Below are 22,529 nucleotides of genomic sequence, written 5' to 3' on the forward strand. Positions count from 1 at the left end.
TGCCAGCAGCGAGGGGACAGCCCCAGCCCGTGGGAAGGCAAAAAACACGTCTGCCCACAGAACTATCAACACCCAGGGGACCACGTCCATGGGAAATGTGCCGGCAGGACACACGGACACCGGAAAAGGAGACCGACAGTGACAGAATCCACCTCAGGGGCAGCTGAGGGAGCCGGGAAGGGGCTGAGCCGGGAGAAAAGGAGGCTCAGGGGCCCTTGTGGCTCTGCACAACTCCTGACAGGAGGGGACAGCCGGGGGGGTCGGGCTGTGCTCCCAGGGAACAGGGACAGGAGGAGAGGGAACGGCCTCAGGCTGGGCCAGGGGAGGCTCAGGTTGGAAATTTCTTCACTGAGAATTGCCCGGGCCTAGACTGCTCAGGACAGTGGTGGAGACCCCTTCCCTGGACGTGTTCAACAAAGGTGTTGATGTAGCACTTGGGGACATGATGAGGGCGTGTTAGGTCACAGCTCGGACTAGATGATCGTAAAAGTCTTTCCCACCCAAGCTCATCCAGCGACTCTCTGACCGCTCCCGCTCTCCGGGAGGCACTGAGGGGGCCGGGGCGGGGCAGAGGGCGGGGCTATCCCGGCTCCGCCCACGTCCCCGCCCCCACGCTCCCGGCCCGCCCCGCGCAGGCGCAGAGGCGGCGCTGGGCCTCATGCGGTTCCCAGCCGAGCCGGCCGGGAGCGGCGCCGCGCGCGCTCCGCACCTCCCGCCCGCTCCCCCCGCGCGCGCGCTGTCCGCGCGCCCGGCGGCCCCAGGTGAGAGCGGCGGGCGAGACCATCCGGGCAGCGCCGGGGGGGGGGAGCGGGGCGGGGAGCGGGCGGCAGAGCGGGACCGCGCGGACCCCGCGGGCCTGGCGGGGCCACGCGGGCGGCGCGCGGCGGTGGCGGGAATTTGTGGCGGGAGGAGCGGGCGGGGCACCGGCCCTCAGCGACGGGCGGGGGAACATCCCGGGGATCGCCGTCGGGAATGTCGGCGCCCGGGGCGCGTCCCCCTCGCGGAGCCCGCGGTGAGGCGGTGCCGGGGTCCTTCGCCAACAGGCGCGGGGCAGATGAAGTACATCCTGGTCACGGGCGGGGTCATCTCGGGCATCGGCAAGGGGATCATCGCCAGCAGCATCGGCACCATCCTCAAGTCCTGCGGGCTGCATGTCACCTCCATTAAGATCGACCCCTACATCAACATCGACGCCGGCACCTTCTCCCCGTACGAGCACGGTGAGTGCCGTGTGCTCGGTGTCGGGGTCTGCGGGGGCCCGGGGCTGGCCTGGCTCGCCGCGAATCGTCTCCTCCGTGCCAGCCTTTGTGCCTGGTCCTGCCTGCGGGAGCCGCAGGCTGAGCCTGCCAGCACTGCGGGCTGGCTGGGGCGGCTGCAGTGTGCCCAGCCCACGGCACAGATGTGCTCCGGCCTGTTCTGGCTGCTGCCTGCAGCGGTTCAGTCCCGGTCCTCTCGGTTATAGAAGGCTTTTAGTTCTGTTAGCCACTCCTAAACTTGCTGTGGCAGTCAGGGAAGGAGTTTCCTTATACTGAATTTTTCCACATGCCTGACATGTGTACTCGTGCCTGTTTCTGTGCGTGCAGGGGAGGTGTTTGTGCTGGATGATGGAGGGGAAGTGGACCTGGACCTTGGGAACTACGAGCGCTTCCTCGATATCCGACTCACCAAAGACAACAACCTGACCACTGGGAAGATCTACCAGTATGTCATTAACAAGGAGAGGAAGGGAGATTATCTTGGCAAAACGGTCCAAGGTGATGCAAAACTTCTTTCCTGGCGCTTAGAAATGCGTTCTGTATTTCAGTCCTGGCTGGATGCTTTTGCCTTTCATCTTCACTTGAGGCTCTGCACCATCCTGTTTGTGTTTGGATTGTGCTGGACTTGGATCCAGCTGTCTAATGTACCCAGTGATAAACGTGAACACACTTCAGACCAATACACTTTGGGGTTGTTTGTTAGCTGGTTAAAATGGTTAATGCTTTTATTAACTCGTAATTAGAAAACCCCAAGGATTTTTGAATATCAGATCAGTCCCTTCCCTTTCTAACCACTCTCCACAGCTGGTTGACATTAGGACTTCTACAGACAGTTAAAAACAGAGTAACTTTCTCTGCTTAGAGCAAAGAACAGTTTGTGCTTGAATCTTTCAGCTTAAAGGAAATGTTGCTTACATGTGTTTAAATTAAGGCAGGGTTCCATTTCCTGCCAAGGCACTTGAAAATCACGGCCAAGAATAATCACTTCAAAAATGCATAGCTCTTTAAAGACACAAATTCCTGCTCAAGCCCTGTGGGAAGCACTGGCTAGTGATTGTCAGTAATTTGCTCTGTAGTGAGTTAAGAGGGAGAAGCGTCTGTGGGGGCTTTAACCCTTGCCTGGGTTTCTTTTCCAGTTGTTCCCCACATCACAGATGCCATACAGGAATGGGTAATGAGGCAGGCACGGATTCCTGTGGATGAAGATGGCATTGAACCCCAAGTTTGTGTGATTGAGGTCTGTAGCTTTTAAAAAAAGTAGGTTGTTTTGTTTCTTGTATGTAGTAAACTGATCCTCCATATGCATATTTCCTTACAGAAATGTTCAACTTTGCATGTTATTGAATGGGTTAAAAATTCCCCTTGTTAACTTCACTAACTCTAACCTTTTGAATTGCCTCATGAGGGGCAGCCCCCCAGGACCCCCGGGAACAGCTGGAGCTGTGTCAGGGGGAATTTTAGGCTGGAGATCAGGGAAAGGTTCTTCCCCCAGAGGGTGCTGGCACTGCCCAGGCTCCCCAGGGAATGGGCACGGCCCCGAGGCTGCCAGGGATGCCCAGGCTGGGATTGTTGGGGTGTCTGTGCAGGGCCTGGGATTGGACTCAGTGGGTCCTTTCCAGTTCAGGATATTTTATGAATTAACCTACAGGATGAATTTTTTAGCTCTTGTAACTTAATATGCCAGTCTGAGTTAATTGTGCTGTGCCCTCTTCTTTCTTGGGGGATGGAGGGAGGGGAGGTAAATCCCCCTCTGGAAACAGCTGCCCTTCCTCCTCCAAGTGACCAGTTTGAGCACAGACAGGCGACAGGGAATGGCACAAGTTTGTGGTGGCAGTTTTCAGTGTGTTTATGGAACGTTCTGCTGCCGAGAGGAGATGGAGCAGGGCGAAGGCTCTGACACTGCTGAGCTGGCTGCTGGCATTGGCTCACACAGGAGAGGGAGCTTGTCACAGAGCCCAGGTCACGGTGACTTGGACTCTGCCTGCAGCTTGGGTGCCAGTTTCTGTGCCAGGATCACAGCCAGGCCCAGATCTGCAGTACCAAGGAGTACAGTCTGACAGGGCCTGGGAAGCTCCAAGTGTAGTCTTGTGTCTGTTCCTGTGTGTGTCCTCTCTATATAGTTCCTAGAACTCAACAGAAATTTTGCTTCTCAGTGCCACCTAATGTTCATAAATCATAATTTTCACATCTGAGTCTTTTCTCTGAAGAGAAGATAGAGATTGAGCTGATGTCTCTGGAGAGGTGTGGCCCGTAAAGGAAGCTGCTTTTCTTGTGGCTTTTTGATTTGTGGGGAAATCCTGAAGGTAGGACAGTACCTGGAGTAGATTGGAGGCTGTGGAGTAGTGCATACAGCTGGTAAATCCTGGTGCTTTGAGTGGAATCACAGAATATCCTGAACTGAAAGGGACCCCAAGGATCATCCAGTCCAGCCCCTGTCCCTGCCCAGACCCCAGCAATCCCCCCTGTGCATCCCTGGAGCGCTGTCCCAAGGCTCCTGGAGCTCTGGCAGCCTCGGGGCCGTGCCCATTCCCTGGGGAGCCTGGGCAGTGCCAGCACCCTCTGGGGGAAGAACCTTTCCCTGCTCTGCAGCCTGAGCCTGCCCTGGCCCAGCTCCAGCCGTGCCCTGGTGCTGTCCCTGTCCCAGAGCAGAGCTGGGAGCTGCCCCTCGGGAGGAGCTGTGTTGGTGGTGATGCTCCTTTAGGCAGTCAAAGGGATGTTCTGGGGAGGTGTTTGTGTGTTGTTAAGTGTATTCCCCTGTCTGTAGTGTACTGTTTTGGCAGTAGCTTTAATTCCCCACTGTGTGTGTGTTCCCAGCTCGGGGGCACCGTGGGTGACATCGAGAGCATGCCCTTCATCGAGGCCTTCCGCCAGTTCCAGTTCAAAGCCAAAAGAGAGAATTTCTGTAACATTCATGTCAGTCTGGTTCCCCAGGTAAGGATATAGGTGGTCAGAGGCTCCATCAGTCCAAAGTTTCCTAAACAGGTGTTTCTGAAATGGTGTATCTCTGAGTGCTGTTACTTTTGTATTTCTGTGTATATATAAACCTCTGGCAGAAATGCAGAGATCATATGCTTATGTATTTTAAAAGTCTTACAGGAATTGAACAGGAGCTTTTCGAAGAGTGTAAACATGTAATAAAGGCTTGGGAGTTGCAGAAATGCAGCATGAGGGTTCCTTGTGTCAGACTGAACTGGGTTTGACAGAGCAAATTGGTAATTATGGAGTGCAGATCAATCTTTGTTACTTCTCCCTTTTCCCCCTTCTGTCCAGGCCAGGTAATTTACAGAGAAAAATCAGAAATACAAAACATTAGGTGTTTGGAGGTAGCAGTGGATAAACCTTGGGCTCTCTGTCCTTCTCCTTCCTGCACTCCCGTGGGCACATTGGAACTTGCTGTGTTGCTTCCAGTCCTGGGGATTAAAATGGACTGCATGAGGTTCATGTGAATTGTCCAAGAACTGAGTCAAAGCTTTTATGAGATGGCTGAGAGTCCTGATTAACCTGCTGAATCATTGCTGCTTATCACAATCTGACACACCAACTGCTCTTCTCTGCCCAGCCAAGCTCGACAGGGGAGCAGAAGACCAAACCCACCCAGAACAGCGTTCGTGAGCTCCGGGGTCTTGGGCTCTCACCAGATCTGGTAAGGTTTGTGTGTTTGAATGTAAAAATCTGGCAGGTTGCAACAGCAGTCTTGTCTAAGTTGCTTAAGCTGAGAGCTCTTGTATAGTGGGGATAAATAAGGAAGAGAAATGGATTTGTGGGGTTTTTTTCTCGAATCACAGAGACTGCACAAAGACAGCTTTTCAGAGGTTTGTGTTATGAACGCCGGAGTGTTTCTGTTTTGCGTCACAGCCCTGATGTTGCTGCTCTGTTAGATTGTTTGCAGGTGCTCCACTCCACTGGATACCTCAGTAAAAGAAAAGATTTCCATGTTCTGTCACGTTGAACCAGAACAGGTAAGGATTGCTGTCTGTGCTTCCCTGCAGTAAATACTGGAGCTGTTTGTCAGGTGCTGAGGGGAGTTTTGTCTGAGTGCAGCAGTTCTATCTCTGTGTTTTGATAGCTGCATAATTCATTTGCTGCTTTGTCTTATCTCCTTTCCTGACACATGGGCCTGTAGCTAAACCAATGCTTTTTGTGCCAGCACCCAGGTTTTCTTGTAAGGTGCTTGGTGTAAGGTTAGAGAATTCTGTGGAATCCATGGTGCTGTTTGAATGACTGTTCTGACCTTAATTATGCTTCCACATTCCTTCTGTGAACATAAACCAATGAGATTTTCCAGTATTTAGAGGTGAAAGGATTCCCAACAATTAGGTTTAAAGGATATATGACTGTACTTCATGCACTACTCTTTTCACAATATTATTCTTCTGCCCAAGAATTCTTGAGGAGAGATTTCACAGAGGTTGAAATGGTGTTTGGGAGAAGCATTGCTTCACTTGAAGGTTGTCGTATGCACAGATTCCATGTTTGCATGATTCTTTCTATACTGAGACTCGTAACACACTCTAAGGTGGAAAACAGTCAGAAGTATGTAGGCTGACTGTTAGCACTTTCCAATCCAGCTGGAGCTTGAAGAATGTTGTCTTTTTGTGAAAGACTTCACAATCCAGGTTCTGTCAAGAAAATTTTATTAATCTGCTCTACAGCAAGACCAAACTTGAGTCCTGCAATTTCAGGCACTGCACTGCTGTGCTTATATACAATAATGCCAATAATGTTGATGTGTCATCAGTAAAATACCTACCTCCTGTTTGCCAGGAATTCAGAATAAGTTGGCTCTTGTCCCTTTCCAGGCAGTTTAGTGCAGTTCTGTGTAGTTGCTGCTCTGGCTGCTGTTGCACTTGGGTTGAGAAGTAAACAGCACTGAGGGTAAAAGAGGAAAGTGTGCAGCCAGGGAGGTTTGGCTGTGCAATGTTGAGCTCTGCTCTCATTTGAGTCAGTAGAAATGAGGATTTAAAGAAGTTTTGCCAGTGTGTTTTGGACCCTTAGAGTACAGGTTCATTATTAATGGACAGGTGACAATTGTCCTGAGCCATCTTTTCTCATTTCAGTGAACTGGAACTGTTGATGCAGATTTTCCTCATTGACCTAAGATTTCTTTGCTCATAATTGTGCAGTCCTAAATTTGATGAGGGGCACCCTGTAAAGTGTTCTGCTGTGTTTGTTGGGGTCACAGATTTCCCTGGGTTTCAGTCAGACTGGGAGCCCTGGTTAGGAGGGACAGTGGTGGGAAGGGGGAAGCTGTGCCTGTGGCAGTTTGCCTGCAGCTTCACTTGGGGTTCTGTATCACAGGAGTCTCTCTGGAACGTTCTTTGAACTTTGCTGTGTGCTGCTCACCTAATGTGGTGGGCAGCTGACTCCTGCTGCAGGGTTACTGCGTTAAAGCCCTTCCCAAGGGGCTCCAGGGAGCAGCAATGCCTGGGAAGTGCTGAAGAATGGCTTTTTCAAGCATAAGGAAACCACTATTACCTGTTCACTGGTGTGAGTGTTTACAACATTCAGCACGTTGTTGGGAGTTTAGGTGGTCGTATGGTTAGAGACAGGAACACTCTGAAAATCTGAGCAAAAATGAGTGTATGGCACTGGATGGCTGTGTTTTAATGACACCCTTATTTTGTGAGCAGGTCATTTGTGTTCACGATGTCTCCTCCATCTACCGGGTCCCGCTGTTGTTAGAGGAGCAGGGAGTTGTGGACTACTTCAGGCACAGGCTGGACCTTCCCATCGAGAGGCAGCCCAGGAGGATGCTCATGAAGTGGAAGGAGATGGCTGACAGGTGAGCTGCACTGCTGGGCACGCTGCAGCACGCTCCAGGGTCGGGTTCTGTTGGTTGTGTGAGATGATGAATGTTATTTCCTGTTCCTCAAGTGTTCTTACGTGCTGACGTTGTTTATTCCCTTCTGCTCAGAGCTCCATCCAAGCTTTGAATGTTTCCAAGGTGGGGAATCCACAGCTGCTGTAGACAGCCTGTGCCAGTGCCTCACCACTCTCATTGTTCAGAATTTCATCCTTATCTAAATCTCCCCTCTTTTAGGTTAAAACTGCCCCCACTTGTCCTGGCACAACAGACCCACTAAAAAGTCTGTCCCCGTGTTTCTCATAAATCCTCTTACTGGAAGGTTGCCGTAAAATCTCCCTGGAGCTTTTTCTTCTCGAGCCTGAACCACCCCAGTTCCCTCAGCCTCTTTCCATAAAATCCTGTGAGATAAACTTAGTGAGATCCTTATCTTATGTTAGAACTGTAGTGTCTGAGTCAAACCCAGCTTGAAGTAATTAAAAGCTGGACGGCTCTGCCCTCCCTTTTTATAAAAATATCTCTCAGTAACGTTACAAAGTGTTGAAATCCTTTTGTAGCTATGTGGAGGTGTCAGGAGTGTCAGTAAAGAATATTTTTGAGTGTGCTTTCAGGCAAGTGAGACGAGTGTTTGGTATCTGTTCTGAGACTCCTTGGACACTGGGGATTTTTCTTGTGAGGAATAGAACTCAATGTTCATGGGGAAATAGTGACTAGAACTCAATGTTCATGGGGAAATAGTGAATAGAATCTTTTCAGAAAGGGCTTGAATGTCAACTGAAGCCTTAAATGTGTTTGTTTTTATAAGAAATTAATTTTCCAGATTCTAGATGCTTTCCTTTATTATTTCTGTGCCTGACATAAGCCAGCCCTGTCAATAACATTTCCTTTTGATGGGAAAAGCCCTTGGACACCAGCTGGGCTGAAGGTATTTAGCAATTGTGAGAGAAACTTTAAACAAACTCCTGGCTGCAGCCAGGAATGCCCTGTGAATCCCATGCTGCCAGGTGCTGGGGATGGACAGTGTGGGCAGCACAGCCTTAGGACTGCAGAAATGCTTTCTGTGCTTGTAGCTGCTGATGTGAGTTCAGCAGCAGCGTGGGAAGATGCTGTGCGGTACAAACATGTGCCAAGCTGTGCTTTGATCCTCTCCTAGGACTTCACTGCAGCCTTTGAATCTAATACAGCTTCCTGAGAAGGCAGTTTGGATCTGCTCAGAATGGCTTTTCATCATCAGGGCAGAGGAGTTAATCTATGTGTGGCTTTCTGCAAGCGCTTTCCTCAGTCATTGTTTTGGTTTTGATCTCGCTTTGATGTTTCTAATTTGTGATTATTATAAAAGGTCACTCTTCCAAAGACGTCAGCTCTGCTGGACAGACAGGAGAGCACAGCTGTTCCTTGAAAAGCTGAGCAGGATGGAAGTGATTCCCATCCCTCTGCTGTTACTGCTGGAATGACCTGTGGGTTCTGGTGTTCTCTAGGTACGACCGTCTGCTTGAAACGTGTTCCATTGCACTCGTGGGCAAGTACACCAAGTTTTCTGACTCCTATGCATCTGTCATCAAAGCCCTGGAGCACTCTGCCCTGGCCATCAACCACAAACTTGACATTAAGGTAGGGCTGGGTCTGTGTGTGGGGAAAAAACTCCCCTGTCCTACTTCCACCTGCAGTGCTGCCCATCCTAATTCAGATTTTCAAAAACAGGCAGAAAGGGAGAAGTGATTCAGCCAGTGAACATCCTGCATCAAAACAAGCTGTTTTGATGATAACAGCATTAAAACAGCTGTTACCAGGCCTAAACCAGCTTCAGAGCAAACCAGCCTCTCCTCCTGTGAGCTGTGTGAGGTGTCTGGAGTGGGTGGAAACTCCTCAGTGCTCAGCGTTGTGTGCTGGGCTGTGACAGTGGTAGATGGAGTGGAGGAGGGCACTCTCTGCTTTAATTTCTCTGACCCTTGTTGCAAGTGATCCTTTTTAGGGGTTGTTGCTGTTAACCTTGTGGTACTCAGGTTTTCTGCCTCAGGTTTTATTGAGGTTTTCATGCTGGTTTGGCTGCAGTGATGCTTTTAGGGGTCTTGGTCATAGCTGGATGCGCTGAAGAGGTGAAGTATGTACGTGTTGCCAGAAATTTTATTTTCATTTCAGTAGACTTCTAAATGTCCAGCAGTTTCATGATGTCAGTCATAGAAATAGGTGATTACATTTGAACAGTGCTGATCTAGGTCGGGGTTTCCTTTCAAATACCAAAATCAGTAGAGGTGAAAATAAGCAAATAAGTGAGACTGATGAAGTGAAACCCTGTGGGTATTGCCTGGCACAGCTGTGTCTGGTGAAGGGAGCTCTGTGAGCCTTGTGCACTGAGATCTCTGCTGAAGAACTGCAGCTGCAGTTAAAAGAACTGATTGGTAGCTTTGCAACTTCCAAACAAACAAACAAAAAAGGACAAACTGGTTCTTTTAAAGGGTTAGCAGCCTGCCAGAATGTCCAGAAATTCAGAGGTGCTGGAACACTGGAGATGAGAAAATGGAAAAATTGCAGAGTTTGTTTCCATTGTCATAACACCCTTTAATTACAGCAGCCTCTGCTTCACCATATCCTATTTCTTCAATGCCCCTTGAGGAAGATGTTTATTTGATGGCAGTGGGATAGGTTTTTTTCCCTCTCTGTGTGGTGGTTTGTGTCTGCACAGCCCCATGTTCCCACCTTGCTGTGCTGCGTTAACACCTCACATTTAACATTAGAGACTTGGTGTGAGTCACAGCAGAGGTGCAGAGAGGGGAGGACACAGAAATCATGGGTTCTGTTTGTGCACCAGGAGCAGGGTGGTGAGGAAAGTAGTTTTGTTGGCTAACAGATGGGAAATCAGCCCAGGAAAAAACCCTCACGTATCCATTAGGAAACAAATCCAGAGCTGTCCAGGAGGAATGATGCTATCTTAATTTAATGAGAATTCAGGAGGTCCTGTACACTCTTGTGGCAGTATCTCATCATCCTTTTCTTTGGATTTCTTCCCAGTACATTGACTCTGCTGACTTGGAGCCAGACACTCTGCAGGAGGAGCCTGTGCGGTACCACGAGGCGTGGCAGAAGCTCTGTGGTGCTGAGTAAGATCTGCTGTGGCCCTTTCCTTGGAGAATTCTGATGAACCTGCTGCTGCTGACAGCTTTGGCATCAAGGGCCTGGCTGGAGACTGTTCAGCACACTCTGACAAAGCCCCAGACACCTCTCAGGGGCTTTTTAGGATAAGATGATAAATGGAGGATTGTTAAATCAGTGAGGGAGGTGGTGACAGGCAGCAGTGGGGGAAATGATCATGTGGAAACTGTGAGAGAAAATCAGGAGGAAGGAAAGGTACTGGTGTAAAAGCCAGAGTGAGAATGGAAGGTGTAAATGGGGTAACAAGTTCTTCAGAAATAAAGTGTGAGAGGGGGGAAAGCATTAGTATGCAGAGGAGTGCCAAGAGCTAGCACAAAACCAAGAACAAGTGGGGCCTGTTGCCCCTCAGGGTGGCAGGATTTGAGTGAGGTCAGGAGAAAGAACTCCTGCAGAGTTTGGTGTTAGGACAAGCTGCCTCTGTAGCCAGAGGCTTCCTCAGCGTGGGCCTGGCCGGGTGATGTGTTTGCAAACACGCTTGGTGCAGGGCGTGTGAGTCCCACAGCATGAACCATTTCAGCGTGGTAACCTGCAGAAGACTTGGGATCTCTCTTTGGGAGGCTAGAATTGGCATTTATAAAACATTTCCCTGTAAATTGTGCGATATGTGACAGCTCATGTGGAAGCTGCTGCAGCCAGGCCTTGCCTCGTGGCTGCTTGAGAGCCCTTTTCAGGGGAGAGGTCCTGCAAGCCCAAGATTTTATGGGAGGGAGGTGATGGGTGTGGTTTGGGGCAGCCATGCTGAACGGAATCTTCTCATCCTTGTGCAGCGGCGTTCTGGTTCCTGGCGGGTTTGGTGTTCGAGGGACAGAAGGCAAAATTCAAGCTATTTCCTGGGCAAGAAAACAGAAAAAACCCTTCTTAGGTGAGAAACGTGTTTCATCCATGAGAAGAAATAAAGCAAAGGAAAGGAGGTTGAACAGGAGCCTGGCTGCTCTGCAGCAGGAGGTCCCCTGATTTTCACTGGTGTGTGGGATGAGCAGTTTTGCAGGCTGCTGTCTGAGGAAGGCAGTGAGCTGTGCTCAGCTGAGCTGGGAGTGCAGCCTCGTCCCTGCTTAGCTCTGAAGTGGTCAGGGTTGGCTGGGACGTGCTGACAGCGAGTCTGTAACGAGGGGAGAGCAGTCTGGGGATGTTTCATGTCAGGCTGCGGTGATCTTGGCACCCAGAAATAACGTGGCTGCATTTCAGTGAAGTGTCTGTGGTGAGGGACTGCAGTGGTGTGTGAGCAGAGGGCATGGGAAAGGGAGGGAAGTAAAACATGTCAGGACTACAGACCCCTAAATCCCAGTCAAAGATCTGCCTCGTGCAGGTTTTCCTCTGACTCAGGATACTCTGTGAAGGTGTGTGTGCTTTGTAGTGTGGGCTCAGAGGTCCTTGTCCTGACCTGATCCATGTCCCGCCCTTCCTTCCTCAGGAGTCTGTTTGGGAATGCAGCTGGCAGTGGTGGAGTTTGCTCGCAGTGTCCTTGGTTGGCAAGGTAATGGCACAAAACCCTTCCTGCCTTGGGTCGTTTCTTGGGTTGCTTGAGTAATAGCTGTGACTTTTTAGATACTGTGATTTTAAATTTTTCATAGGTAGGTTTAGTTCTTTACCTAGGCCTGTAAAAATCCCTCTCTTTTGCTAATTGAAAGAAAAAAGAACAATTTGCTTACCCTATTTAAATAAAAATCAATTGAATAAGTCATGCTTATAATGACAAAAGGCTTCCTGTTGCTTAACACGGGGGTTCAGCTCCTGAATGAAACACCTTGGTGGCCTGTGTGAGCTGGGCATCCCAAGGAGTTTCTCAGACCACTCTGCTCCTTTCCCCCTCCCTGCCTTCATTTCTGTATTTGAAGCTGTTGAACATTCATTTTTCCTGGGTTATCCTAAGGCTGCAGCCTTTGCAGTGGATACCAAACGGTGCTGGCAGCCCTGTTCCTGCTGCCTGCGCTGTTCTGTGCCTGAGGGGGGCTCAGCACAGCTGGGGATGAGGAGCAGCTGGCCCTGGGGCAGGTCCTGGGGGGGATGTCGTGGTGTGAGCCCCTCGGTGTTCCTGACTGCTCAACCTCACATTGCAGATGCCAACTCAACAGAGTTTGACCCCAAAACTTCTCATCCAGTGGTGAGTTTGTGGTGATTTACTTGTGATATCCTTACTAGATTTGCCTGCACGTCCCTGGGCATGAGTGCCAGGAGAAGCTGTGGCTTTCCCTGGATCCCTGGCAGTGCCCAAGGCCAGGCTGGAGCAGCCTGGGACAGTGGAAGGTCCCTGCCATGGCACTGGATGAGCTTTAAGGTCCCTTTCAACTCAAACTGGTGTATGACAGCTACAGACCCCCTGAATTCCTGGGATGTTCTGTGGAAGGCTCTGTGTTTCTGGTCCAGGGTCCACCATAATGGTTGGCTTCTGCTATAATTTAAAGTGCTACTCAAAAGTGAGGAAGTTATCAAAAAGCAGCTTACGATGTTACTTATCAAACAGTAAACGATTCTGATCTGGGGGGTTTGTTTCCATACATTTGCTTGTGTGTTTGACATGCAGTGCAGTAAACAGCACAGTACTGGTGTGTGCAGTGTGTGTGTAAACTCTGAGGCCATTTCCGGTGTGAAGGTTTCCTGAATATCCACAAACCTCCCACGTGTGCTGTGCAGCCTGTACTGAACAAGAGCCAACCTGCTTCTGCTGCTCTGCCTTGTCAGAACACTGTTCCCTGGGCTGGTTTCCTTGGTTTTTTGCATGAATGTTGGTGGGATTTTATTCCTTTAATGTATCAGAGTCTGCCTGTTATTGTTATTCCTCCCTGATTCCCGCCTCCCTCTGAATTCTTTCCGCAGGTCATAGACATGCCAGAACATAATCCTGGGCAAATGGGCGGCACCATGAGGCTTGGCAAAAGAAGGACACTCTTCCAAACCAAGAATTCAGTCATGAGTGAGGCCCTTCTTCCCTCCTCTGGGAATGTTTCCTGGGAATGGCTTGCATGTCTGGTGGGATGGGGAAGTGGGGCTGGGGGTGTTGAAGCATCCTGGAGTGGCAGGTGTTCAGTGTCCTGGTGGGGAGTGGGATCAGGGAATTTGGTCCCCTCCAGGAGCAGCAGACTCTGAAGGATGCTGCTCAGATGAATGTGTTAAAAGCTGTGATCACTGCTCTAAGGTACTTCTTCCTTCTCCTGCAGGGAAACTCTATGGAGATCACGATTTCTTGGAAGAGAGACACAGACACCGATTTGAGGTAAAAATTCCCTTGTAGGTATTGAGCTTTCCTGTGTGATCCAGACACAGGAGATCACGGCTCGTCTCGCTTCTGGTTTTCTAGGTCAATCCAGAACTGAAGAAGTGCTTTGAAGAGCAAGGTCTGAAGTTTGTGGGGCAGGATGAGGAGGGAGAGAGGATGGAGGTGGTTGAGCTGGAAGGTGAGTCCTTAAGCAGTTGGTTTGTGGGTGTGGGATGGACAAAGGAAAGTGTTGGGAGGGTAATGGAGGAGGTTTTCATGTGGGACCCGTTCAGACTGTCCCGAAATGACTCCATCCATAAAATGATGGTAAAAATAAAATCCCATGTCTCTCCCTATTTATGGACAAAAGTCATGGAACTGATACTTCCCCATCATCAGGGCTTCAGCCAGGATTTCACCTGCAGCTCAGCCACAGGCTTGAGAGACTTGACATGAATGTTTTGTTTGTTCCTCTCAGAGCATCCTTTCTTCGTTGGTGTTCAGTATCACCCCGAGTTCCTCTCCAGGCCCATCAAGCCATCACCCCCATACTTCGGGCTCCTCCTGGCATCTGCAGGGAGACTCACCCACTACCTTCAGAAGGGCTGCAGGCTCTCCCCCAGGTGGGTTTGAGACACACCCCGGTCAGAGCTGTCACAGGACAGTGCTGCTGCCTGCAGGATAACCCAGAGCATCCTCTTGGCACAGAGTTCCTGGGGAAAACCTGGTATTGCGCCAGCCCTTCTTCCCACTCTTCTGAAAGCTCATGCCTGGTGTGTTGAGGCTGATTGTGGGGCCACAGAGCTGTCCTGCAGAGAGGCCCTGGCTTCAGGGAGAGGAGATCTGCAGCCTTGTGCTGTCACTCAGGCTCTTTGGGGAAACTGAGGTTGGGCCTGCTCTTTTACGTGACTGGAGACCTCACAGGCTTTTCCCGACATTCCTCAGGCAAGCCCCACCTCATGGCTGGTCCATAAGAAACTTGTTTCCTGTTTCTGGCTTAAAGAACAGGCCCTGGTGGTTGCAGCCTTATATTTATTTTCTGCTGCCTTCAGCTTTCTTTGGTTCAGTTTGCAAAGCAGGTGATGTTTGGGGTGGATTTAATGGCGCAGTTGCTCTGGTGCTGCTGCTTTCCGGTGCCTGCAGTTCTGTTTGGGACTGTGCAACATGTAGCAACCATTTGGTACTGAGCTGTTCTCCTCACAGAGAACATTGAGGGGTTGCTGGGTGCTGACGGAGGCACTAAACAAAAACCAGACCAAATGCAGAGGAGCATTAGCAGTGCCTGTATCAAACCCAGGCAAACCCAAAAGGAAAGCGTTGGCTTTGTGGGCTGAGCTGCAATGCAGCTGCAGCACGGGATTCCTGTGTTGGTGTTGACATCACAGTGGTCAGGGCTGGTCCAGAAGAGTTTTGTGTGTGAGGGACTCTCATTTCAATGCCTCTGGGGGTTGAGGGGTATTTTAATTCTCTGCTTCTGGACGTTTGGAGTTTGAAATGGCCAAACTTTTCCCTGTGCTGTAGCATCCCACATTAATTATCAGTCCTTAGAGCACTTGTGCTCCCTAACCCCAACTCCTTTACTCCTGCAGGGACACCTACAGTGACCGGAGTGGCAGCAGCTCTCCTGACCTGGAGATAACAGAGCTGAAATTCCCTTCAGCAAATCAGGACTGATTCCTGGTAATGTTTCATGATCTCAACCTCTTCCTTTTGGAAGAAAATTCTTGCCCAGTCTTTGCTCCTGGCATCTGCCTTCCACGTTATTTGGTAGAAAGCTGGCACACCATGAGGTGGCACACCATGTGTTCCAGCCCTCTGTCTGTGCAGCAGCTGGGGATGAGTGTCCCCTTAGCAAAGTGACACAATAAAGTACAAATACAGAGGAATTTGGGCTTAGATTCAGATAAAAGCACCAGTGGAGCACGCACTCCTGAAAATGGGGGCAGAGCTGTGCGAGGGGTCCCTGGGTTTAGGAAAATTCAATGTTTTGCAGTCCCTCACTGTTGTAAAAACATCTTGGAAGCATCCATTGTGTCCATCTCCTGGGACAGCAGTTGCTGTCAGACCTAGGGCTCAAGCTCTGCTCTCTAAGGGCTGCAGGTGTTGCAGGGATGTGCAGACTGGATGTGGGGAAAAACTACAGTACACAGTCCTGGAAAGGAGAAGACACTGAAACCTGGCACTCAGACTGCACCAGCAAAACAGAGACTTTAAATTTGCATTCTCCCTCTGTGCAGTAGGTGATGAGGGATGTGAGACGTGCCCCTGCTCTGGCTGGTTTGTGTGGGGGTTTGGCAGGAGCTGAGCAGCATCTGCACACACCTCTGGGGTGACAGCAGGGCACTGAGGAGCTGCAGCCCTTCCCTGCTCCCCGTTCCCTTCGTGCGGCTGGCACTGCCAGAGTGACCTGCAGAGGCAAAGCTGGCTCAGCCCCACTCTGTCAGCACAGCTCCCCAGCCCTGGGTGCAGGATTGGGACCAGATGTGATTGCTGCGTGTTGGGCTGTTCCACAGCTGCGTCAACACCAAGAGTTGAAGAACTGTCCCTGTAAATTTTTATCCCGAAGATCCTCTGAACCTTGTTCTCACGGACAGGATCCCACGTGCTCCCTGACGTGGCAGCTCTGGTGGCTTGGAGGCTGTCCCCACGTGTGGGGAGCGTGGCAGTGTCCCTGGCACTTGTCTCAGCCCAGCTCCCCCAGGGCTGCAGCACAAGGAAAACGCTGCTTTGGTGCTGGCTGGGGGCAGGGCAGGGGCTCAGTCCTGGCTGAGCAGTGCTCCGTGGAAGGAGCCCGTGTCCAGGGGAGCTGGTCACTGCCCTGGGTGGTGCCACGGTGCCCCTGTAGAGCTGACAGACCCCCCTGAGCTGGGCACGGGGCTCAGACTGTCTCCAGTGCTGTGGCTCTTCCCTGTCAGTAATTCCTGCTCCTTTTCTCTCTTCTCTCCAGGTGTGTCCTTGCTGCAGAGAGGAGTCTCCATTAGGTTTTCCAGGTGTTCTTACAGCAGTAGCTTCAACACCCTCAGCTTTGGGCTTTCCTAACTTACGGGTTTCTAATTTTTGTTCTGAGATCCTGTCCTTTATTTCCTCAGCTCTTCTGTCCTTCCTTCATTTTCTATCTGGATCTTGGTTATTTGTGGAGGAGAGTTCACAGAGGCCCCTCCAGACTTCCTTCACTTGCACCAGCTTGGAGGTCGAAGCAAACTGGGGTGTGGGATTTGCTGTGCTGAGGGGAATCCCATGGCACACGTCCTTCCCAGTGCAGGGGGAGCTGGCATCAGGGTGCCTTGGACACTGACAGTGGAGTTGCTTTCTCCAGTCTTTCTGCTCCCTCCTCAGTCTTTACTTACTGGTGAAATTATGGATGGCACGAGATTTTGGGGGCTGGCTTTGAGCTGGGCTGTGCTGCAGAGAGGGCTCTGGGCAGCTTCATGCAGCCTTTTTGGTTTGTGGGTTTTGTTTGTTGTTTTTTTTTTTTTTCAGGGAAAGGGGGAAGGGGATGACTTTTGGTTTGTTTTCGTATTTTTTTTTTTCAGTAGCATTTGCAAACCTTTGGCACTGGTGCTGTCGGTGCATTCATTGTCACTATGAATTTGTAACCAGGAAGATCTTCCTGGAACAGTGTTACTCTGGAACACGCTCAGCTCTGGCTGAGGTGTCCCTGCAGGGATGTGATTAACTGGGATCAGGGGACAGGAGAACAAAGCTGCCAGGGAAACCCTGCCCCAGGGGTCCACGTGAGCCCTCCCTGTGCCAGCGCTCCTGGAGCTGCTCCTGGGCTGGGAAACTCCGACCCCTTGCATCAAGGGGGAGGTGAGAACAGAGTGAACCACTGAACCACTTCCACTGCTGCCTTGAACTGTGTCCTTGGCCTGGGACACAGCAGCTCCTGGTGCTTTTTTCACGGATTTGAAGCGGAGCCTTCTGTTGCCTTTGTGTCCACGTTGGAGTCGCGTGTCCCGAGCTCCCGCATTCCCAAGGGCTGTTGCTGAGGGAGGGGTTCCCGCTCCCCTCGCTGTTCCCGGTGCTGGGTGTTGCTGTCCAGCCCTGGGGTGCAGAGGGGGCTCAGCTGCCTCGGCTCCCTGTGCTGCTCTGGGGCCTGTGTGGCCTCTGGTGGTTGAGGGGAAAGGGAGGGAGGGAATTGTCTCCGTTGTCCGACGTCGCACACTCAGACTTCAGCAGCTCCCTGGAGTTTGGGGAGAGCAGGCTGAGCCACGAAACCAAACCCTGTCCTGTCCCTCCTCAGTGATCTCCTCCCCAGCCCCCCTTGCTTTAGTCCTCAGTTGTTTTAAATATTCCCTGTGAAGCTGCTGTGAGCCCGGAGAGCTTCGAGCGTTCCTCGTGTGCCGGTTCCAGCTGTTGGGCAGGAATTACGGAGTTGCAGTGCTCTGCTGCTGCCCAGTCCTGCTCCTGGGGCAGGGTGAGATTCTTCCTCAGCTGCAGCACAACTGTGAGGTTTTTTCACCTGAAATGTTTGTTTTGGCCAAAACCGTGCAACTGACTTGGTCATTAAATGCTCATTTGTAACAAACTGATTAAGGAGCTGAGCTCGCTTTGTTCCTGCCTGCTCGGAGGGAGGAAAGGGAAGGATTGAAGCACAAAACTGCCCAATCTTGAATCAATCCCCTCTAGGGTAGCAAAAACTTGAGCTGTTTTCACGGTGGGCTTAGACAAGGAGCTCCCAAGTCTGAAGTTATGGAGGAACCTGGGGAACCTGGGCTGAGCCTGCAGCCTGAGAACGGCTTTGAGCTGCCCCAGGAGAGTTTGTCCCACCCTCCTCCTCCTCAGCTGGAGTGTTTCTTGCCCAGTGCAGGACATGCAGGACCAGGCCCATGGTCAGAGCTGTGTCCCTGGGCCCTGGGGTGATGTGGGGCTGTCACTGCCCCCCTGCTCTCCCCAGAGCAGCCTCAGCCCTGGCTCTGTTCAGTCTCAGCTCCCCTGGGACAAGTCCTGGGACCACCCTCACCCAAGGGCACCACAGTTCCTGTCCCCCCTCCCCAGGAGGTGCCTCGGGGGCTGGTGGCCGCAGGGAGGACCCGATGTGCCTGGCCGGCCTCACCAATCACCCCCGGGTCCTTCTGTCCTGTCACCCCTCGAGGGTCGCTCGGCTTCCCTCAGCCCCACCCTGGCCCTGCTCTCCCTCCCTCCCTCCCTGCCTGGAGGAGCTGCTGGGGCAGCTGGGGGTCAGTTCCGGGGATCAGTCCTGAGGATCATTCCCGGGGATCAGTCCCAGGGATCATTCCCAGGGATGAGTCCAGGGATCATTCCCAGGGATCATTCCTGAGGATCATTTCTTGGGGATCATTCCAGGGGATCATTCCTGGGGTTCAGTCCTGAGGATCATTCCTGGGGATCATTCCCAGGGATCATTCCTGGGTTTCCATCCCAGGGCAGCACCCACTGCCTGTCCCTTTGCTCCCCTCACGGCCGGGGCTCAGCCCGGCGCTGCCCTCAGTGCACAAACAGCGGGGAAGAACTTGGTATCCTTTTATTTATAAACAAATCAACGTAAAATAAGTGCAGAGGAAAGCACTGGCTGACCCCCCCCGGGGCCTGGCTGCAGCGGGGGCTCACACCGAGGGGCTCCGTGAGCAGCCCCCAGCCCCGGGCCGGCGGCGCAGGCTGCGCTCCAGGACAAAAAGCCATTTTGCCTTATTACTTTGGGGTTTGGGCTGGTTTTTTTTTTTTTTTTATTATTATTTTTTGCAACTTTGCCCCTTAGGGGTAAACCTGACTCAGTGCAAGAGCCTGGAGGGTTGGTGACCACAGGGGCCCGTCCTGCTGCTGGCCAGGCCCTGGGGGCTGCAGGGGAGGGGGTGAGCTGCGGGCTCCGGGTGCGGAGGGTGAGCTGAGGACAGGAGAAGGAAGTGCTCGGAGTGGAGATTCCGTCCCAGCCCTTTGGTCACTGCAGGGGAAGCGTGTGTGTGTGTGTGTGTGTGTGTGTGTGTGTGTGCGCTGAGTGCGTGTGGGCACACACTGGGGACAGCCCGTGCTGGCCCCATCAGCCCTGTCCTATCACCCCTGTCCTGTCAGCTGGGTCCTGTCAGCTGGGTCCTGTCCCCCCTGTCCTGTCAGCTGGGTCCTGTCAGCTGAGTCCTGTCGCCCCTGTCCTGTCCCCCCTGTCCTGTCAGCTGGGTCCTGTCGCCCCTGTCCTGTCCCCCCTGTCCTGTCAGCTGGGTCCTGTCCCCCCTGTCCTGTCCCCCCTGTCCTGTCCCCCCTGTCCTGTCAGCTGGGTCCTGTCCCCCCTGTCCTGTCAGCTGGGTCCTGTCCTCGCTGTCCTGTCCCCCCTGTCCCCGCTCAGGCCAGGCTGGTGCTGCTGATGCTCCGGGGTCTGGGCAGCCCCCTGCCCGTCAGGCAGCCCCCAGCTGGCAGCTGCTGTCCAGGGGACACTGCGGGGGCACAGCTGGTGGCTCCACTCCCCACAGTCCTCGTGCAGCTGCAGAAACATCTCGGAGACCACGGGAACCACTCAAGTGCCATCAAAAATAAATACATTAAACTGCCTGAGACCAACAGGTGCCTCGGGAAGGGCAAAGCCCTCACAGGAAGAGTGATGCCGGGACAGGTCACCACCCCGGGGTGCTCTGGCCAGACCCAAAACCCTCTTGCACACGCTGAGCTGGGACACACCGAAACTCTAGAGGAGCAGGAGGGCCCCTGGGAAGACAAACCTTAGCAGCTCTGGCTAAAAATCGCCAAGAGCTGCGAGTTCAACACAGGTAGAAAAATCATCTCGTCGTTTGAAACAGACAACTCCTTAGTAAGAAAAAAAAATTAAAAAAAAAAAAAGGAAAAAAAGGCGAGAAGGATCAGCCGAGTCCTGCAGCATCCAGGCAGCCTCCAACACCAGCCCAGGCCCATCTGTGCCAGGGGCACGCCAGGCCCAGCCCCGCTCCTCAGCTCTCCCAGCTCGCCCCACGCTCCCACACGGACTCCCCAGTCTGGAATAAATGTGAAGCCCTCCATGCCCAGCCCGGCGTGCCCAGCTGGAGCCAGCTCAGGAGCAGGGGGCAGGCAGAGCCGGGTGTTTGGACTCCCCCAGCGTGGAAGACAGGGCTGGGTGGTCAACGCTCAGAGCTCCCTGTGGTGCCACAGGGCTGAGGGCACACGGGCACCGAGCCCCTTGAGGCTGGGCAGGCTCAGTGCCCAGGGGCTGCCCCGGGAGCGCCGAGCCACAGCGAGAGCCGGAGGAGCTGAGGCAAACACCCAGCGCCCACGGGCACTGCCTGGAGCGCCGCCCCATCCCAGGGAAGCAGGAGCTCACGGAGAAGCGCCGGCTGGGCAGCGGGGACGAGACCCTCCGCTTCCAAGGCCCGCAGCTCGAGTCTGGTGCAAAGGCCAGCTGTGCCGGGCTCCTCCTGAGCGCTGTGGGGCCGGGCGGGCACGGGGAGTGTCCGGCGGCGGCGGAAGGGGGCTTGTGCATGCGAACCTGTCGGCAGGTGAGCGCGGGTGGGGACGGCCGGGAGCGGAGCTTCCAGGATCCATCCTGCCGGGAGTCCTCTCAGAACTTGCCTTGCTTTAGCTTGTCGATGTGGTAAGTGAGCTTCAGGGCCGGCCCCAGCTTCAGCCCCATGTATTTCATCATCATGTCACTCCGCAGCAAGAGCAGGGCTTTCCCGTCGATCTCCTGCAAGGATGAAGGACAGAGCTTGTGATGGCACCTGGGAGCTCCAGCCCTGCCCCAGCCAGGCTGGGCACAAAATGCAACGGCAGGGCTGGGTGTGAGAGCCCAGCTCAGCAGCATCCCAGGAGGAACATCCCAGTAGGGACATCCCACTGTGGACATCCCAGTATGGACATCCCAGGAGGAACATCCCAGTAGGGACATCCCACTGTGGACATGCCAGTATGGACATCCCAGGAGGAACATCCCACTGTGGACATCCCAGTATGGACACCCCAGGAGGAACATCCCACTGTGGACATCCCAGTATGGACACCCCAGGAGGGACATCCCAGTATGGACATCCCAGTATGGACAGCATAGTATGGACACCCCAGGAGGGACATCCCACTACGGACATCCCACTACAGACACCCCACTATGGACACCCCACTACGGACACCCCACTACGGACATCCCACTACGGACATCCCACTACGGACATCCCACTATGGACATCCCACTATGGACACCCCACTATGGACACCCCACTATGGACACCCCACTATGGACAGCACAGGCAGCCCTACATCCACCCTGCTGCAGCCCCAGACCATGTGTGCAATGGGAACATCCAGGAGCCATTTCCAGAGAGCCAGCACATCCTGAAGGGAGGCGGGGAGGAAGGAAAAGGGAGGTTTCACCGACAGGAATGACAGAGGCAGTGGCAATGCTCACTCCAGGGCACTGCCATCCCAGCACGGGAGGAATCTGGCGGAGGATGTGCCGATGGTGACAGCCCTGCTGTGACACACACAGCTGGAGACGGAGGTGAGGGAACAGATCCTGAAACCCAAAAAGCCTGTGCTCTGGGACTGGATATTGGGAAAAAATTTCTTCCCTGAAAGGGAAGCTGAAACCACCATCCCTGAAGTGCCCAAAAACATGTGGATGTGGCACTTGGGAAATTGGTTTAGTGGTGGCCTTGGCAGTGCTGGGAGAGTGTTGGACTGTATGACCTCAGAGGGCTTTTCCAACCTGAATGATTCTGTGGTTCTATTTCTGGAGCTTTACAGCACAGTCCCAGCCACTGGCAGAGCGTGGTGGTGCTCCTCATCCCCCCTGGGGCTGATTCCAACACAGCAGCTTTCAAAGCATCTGATGCTTTACAGCAGAGCCAGATGAGTCCCTCCTGAGACTAAGGAGGGGATGGATCAGGAAGCTTAGAATAACCAGAAAACAGCTTTGTACTTGGCATTTGCAAGTGGAAGTTTCCCAGTCCCTTGCAGCACTCCTGTCCATGACCCAGTCCAGGCTGGGTCCAGAGTTTTGCACTGGACAGTTTTCCATGAAGGAAATGTTAATTGGCTTGTAAGTGAAAAATAAAAGTCACAATCTTGAACAACAGAAAATCCTGTCCTATGTCAATGCTCAGTTGCTTTCAGCTTGGTGAGATCTCCAGTGATCTCCAGTACAACGTTTGATCTGTTTTTCCCTTCCATAGACAAAAGCAAAGTTCTCCTCAGG

At 52.7% G+C, this 22,529-nt stretch overlaps 2 protein-coding genes across 5 annotated transcripts in view; one reads left to right on the forward strand and one right to left on the reverse strand.

The window, feature by feature from the left end:
- The first annotated feature begins 675 nt into the window (after positions 1 to 675).
- Positions 676 to 18,039, forward strand: CTPS1 (CTP synthase 1). Its single transcript, XM_040086201.2, has 19 exons — positions 676 to 761; positions 1,044 to 1,220; positions 1,584 to 1,754; positions 2,393 to 2,493; positions 4,071 to 4,187; positions 4,816 to 4,899; positions 5,135 to 5,215; positions 6,887 to 7,038; positions 8,538 to 8,670; positions 10,069 to 10,157; positions 10,977 to 11,071; positions 11,621 to 11,683; positions 12,267 to 12,310; positions 13,024 to 13,120; positions 13,365 to 13,420; positions 13,505 to 13,601; positions 13,881 to 14,025; positions 14,992 to 15,082; positions 16,350 to 18,039. Exons 2-18 carry the CDS (start codon positions 1,055 to 1,057, stop codon positions 15,074 to 15,076), a joined length of 1,776 nt encoding a protein of 591 aa, XP_039942135.1. The 5' UTR covers positions 676 to 761; positions 1,044 to 1,054; the 3' UTR covers positions 15,077 to 15,082; positions 16,350 to 18,039.
- Positions 18,040 to 19,617: 1,578 nt separating this feature from the next.
- The window catches only part of SCMH1 (Scm polycomb group protein homolog 1), a 66,576-nt gene continuing 63,664 nt past the window's right edge, over positions 19,618 to 22,529 (reverse strand). For all 4 annotated transcript variants that reach the window (XM_040086111.2, XM_040086110.2, XM_040086108.2 and 1 more), the window contains one exon: positions 19,618 to 21,026. In XM_040086111.2, the coding sequence (XP_039942045.1) occupies positions 20,901 to 21,026 (126 nt within the window). In that variant the 3' untranslated portion in view covers positions 19,618 to 20,900. The remainder of the gene's footprint in view (positions 21,027 to 22,529) is intronic.

Source organism: Hirundo rustica, chromosome 25, assembly GCF_015227805.2.
Source record: "Hirundo rustica isolate bHirRus1 chromosome 25, bHirRus1.pri.v3, whole genome shotgun sequence".
Lineage (NCBI taxonomy): Eukaryota > Metazoa > Chordata > Aves > Passeriformes > Hirundinidae > Hirundo > Hirundo rustica.

Excerpts from the sequence above, each read along its gene's own strand:
- CTPS1 (XM_040086201.2), top strand. The coding sequence starts at position 1,055 with ATGAAGTACATCCTGGTCACGGGCGGGGTCATCTCGGGCATCGGCAAG. Across the intron at positions 5,216-6,886 it reads GTCACGTTGAACCAGAACAG|GTCATTTGTGTTCACGATGT; the intron begins GTAAGGATTGCT and ends TTTTGTGAGCAG. Across the intron at positions 10,158-10,976 it reads CAGAAGCTCTGTGGTGCTGA|CGGCGTTCTGGTTCCTGGCG; the intron begins GTAAGATCTGCT and ends ATCCTTGTGCAG.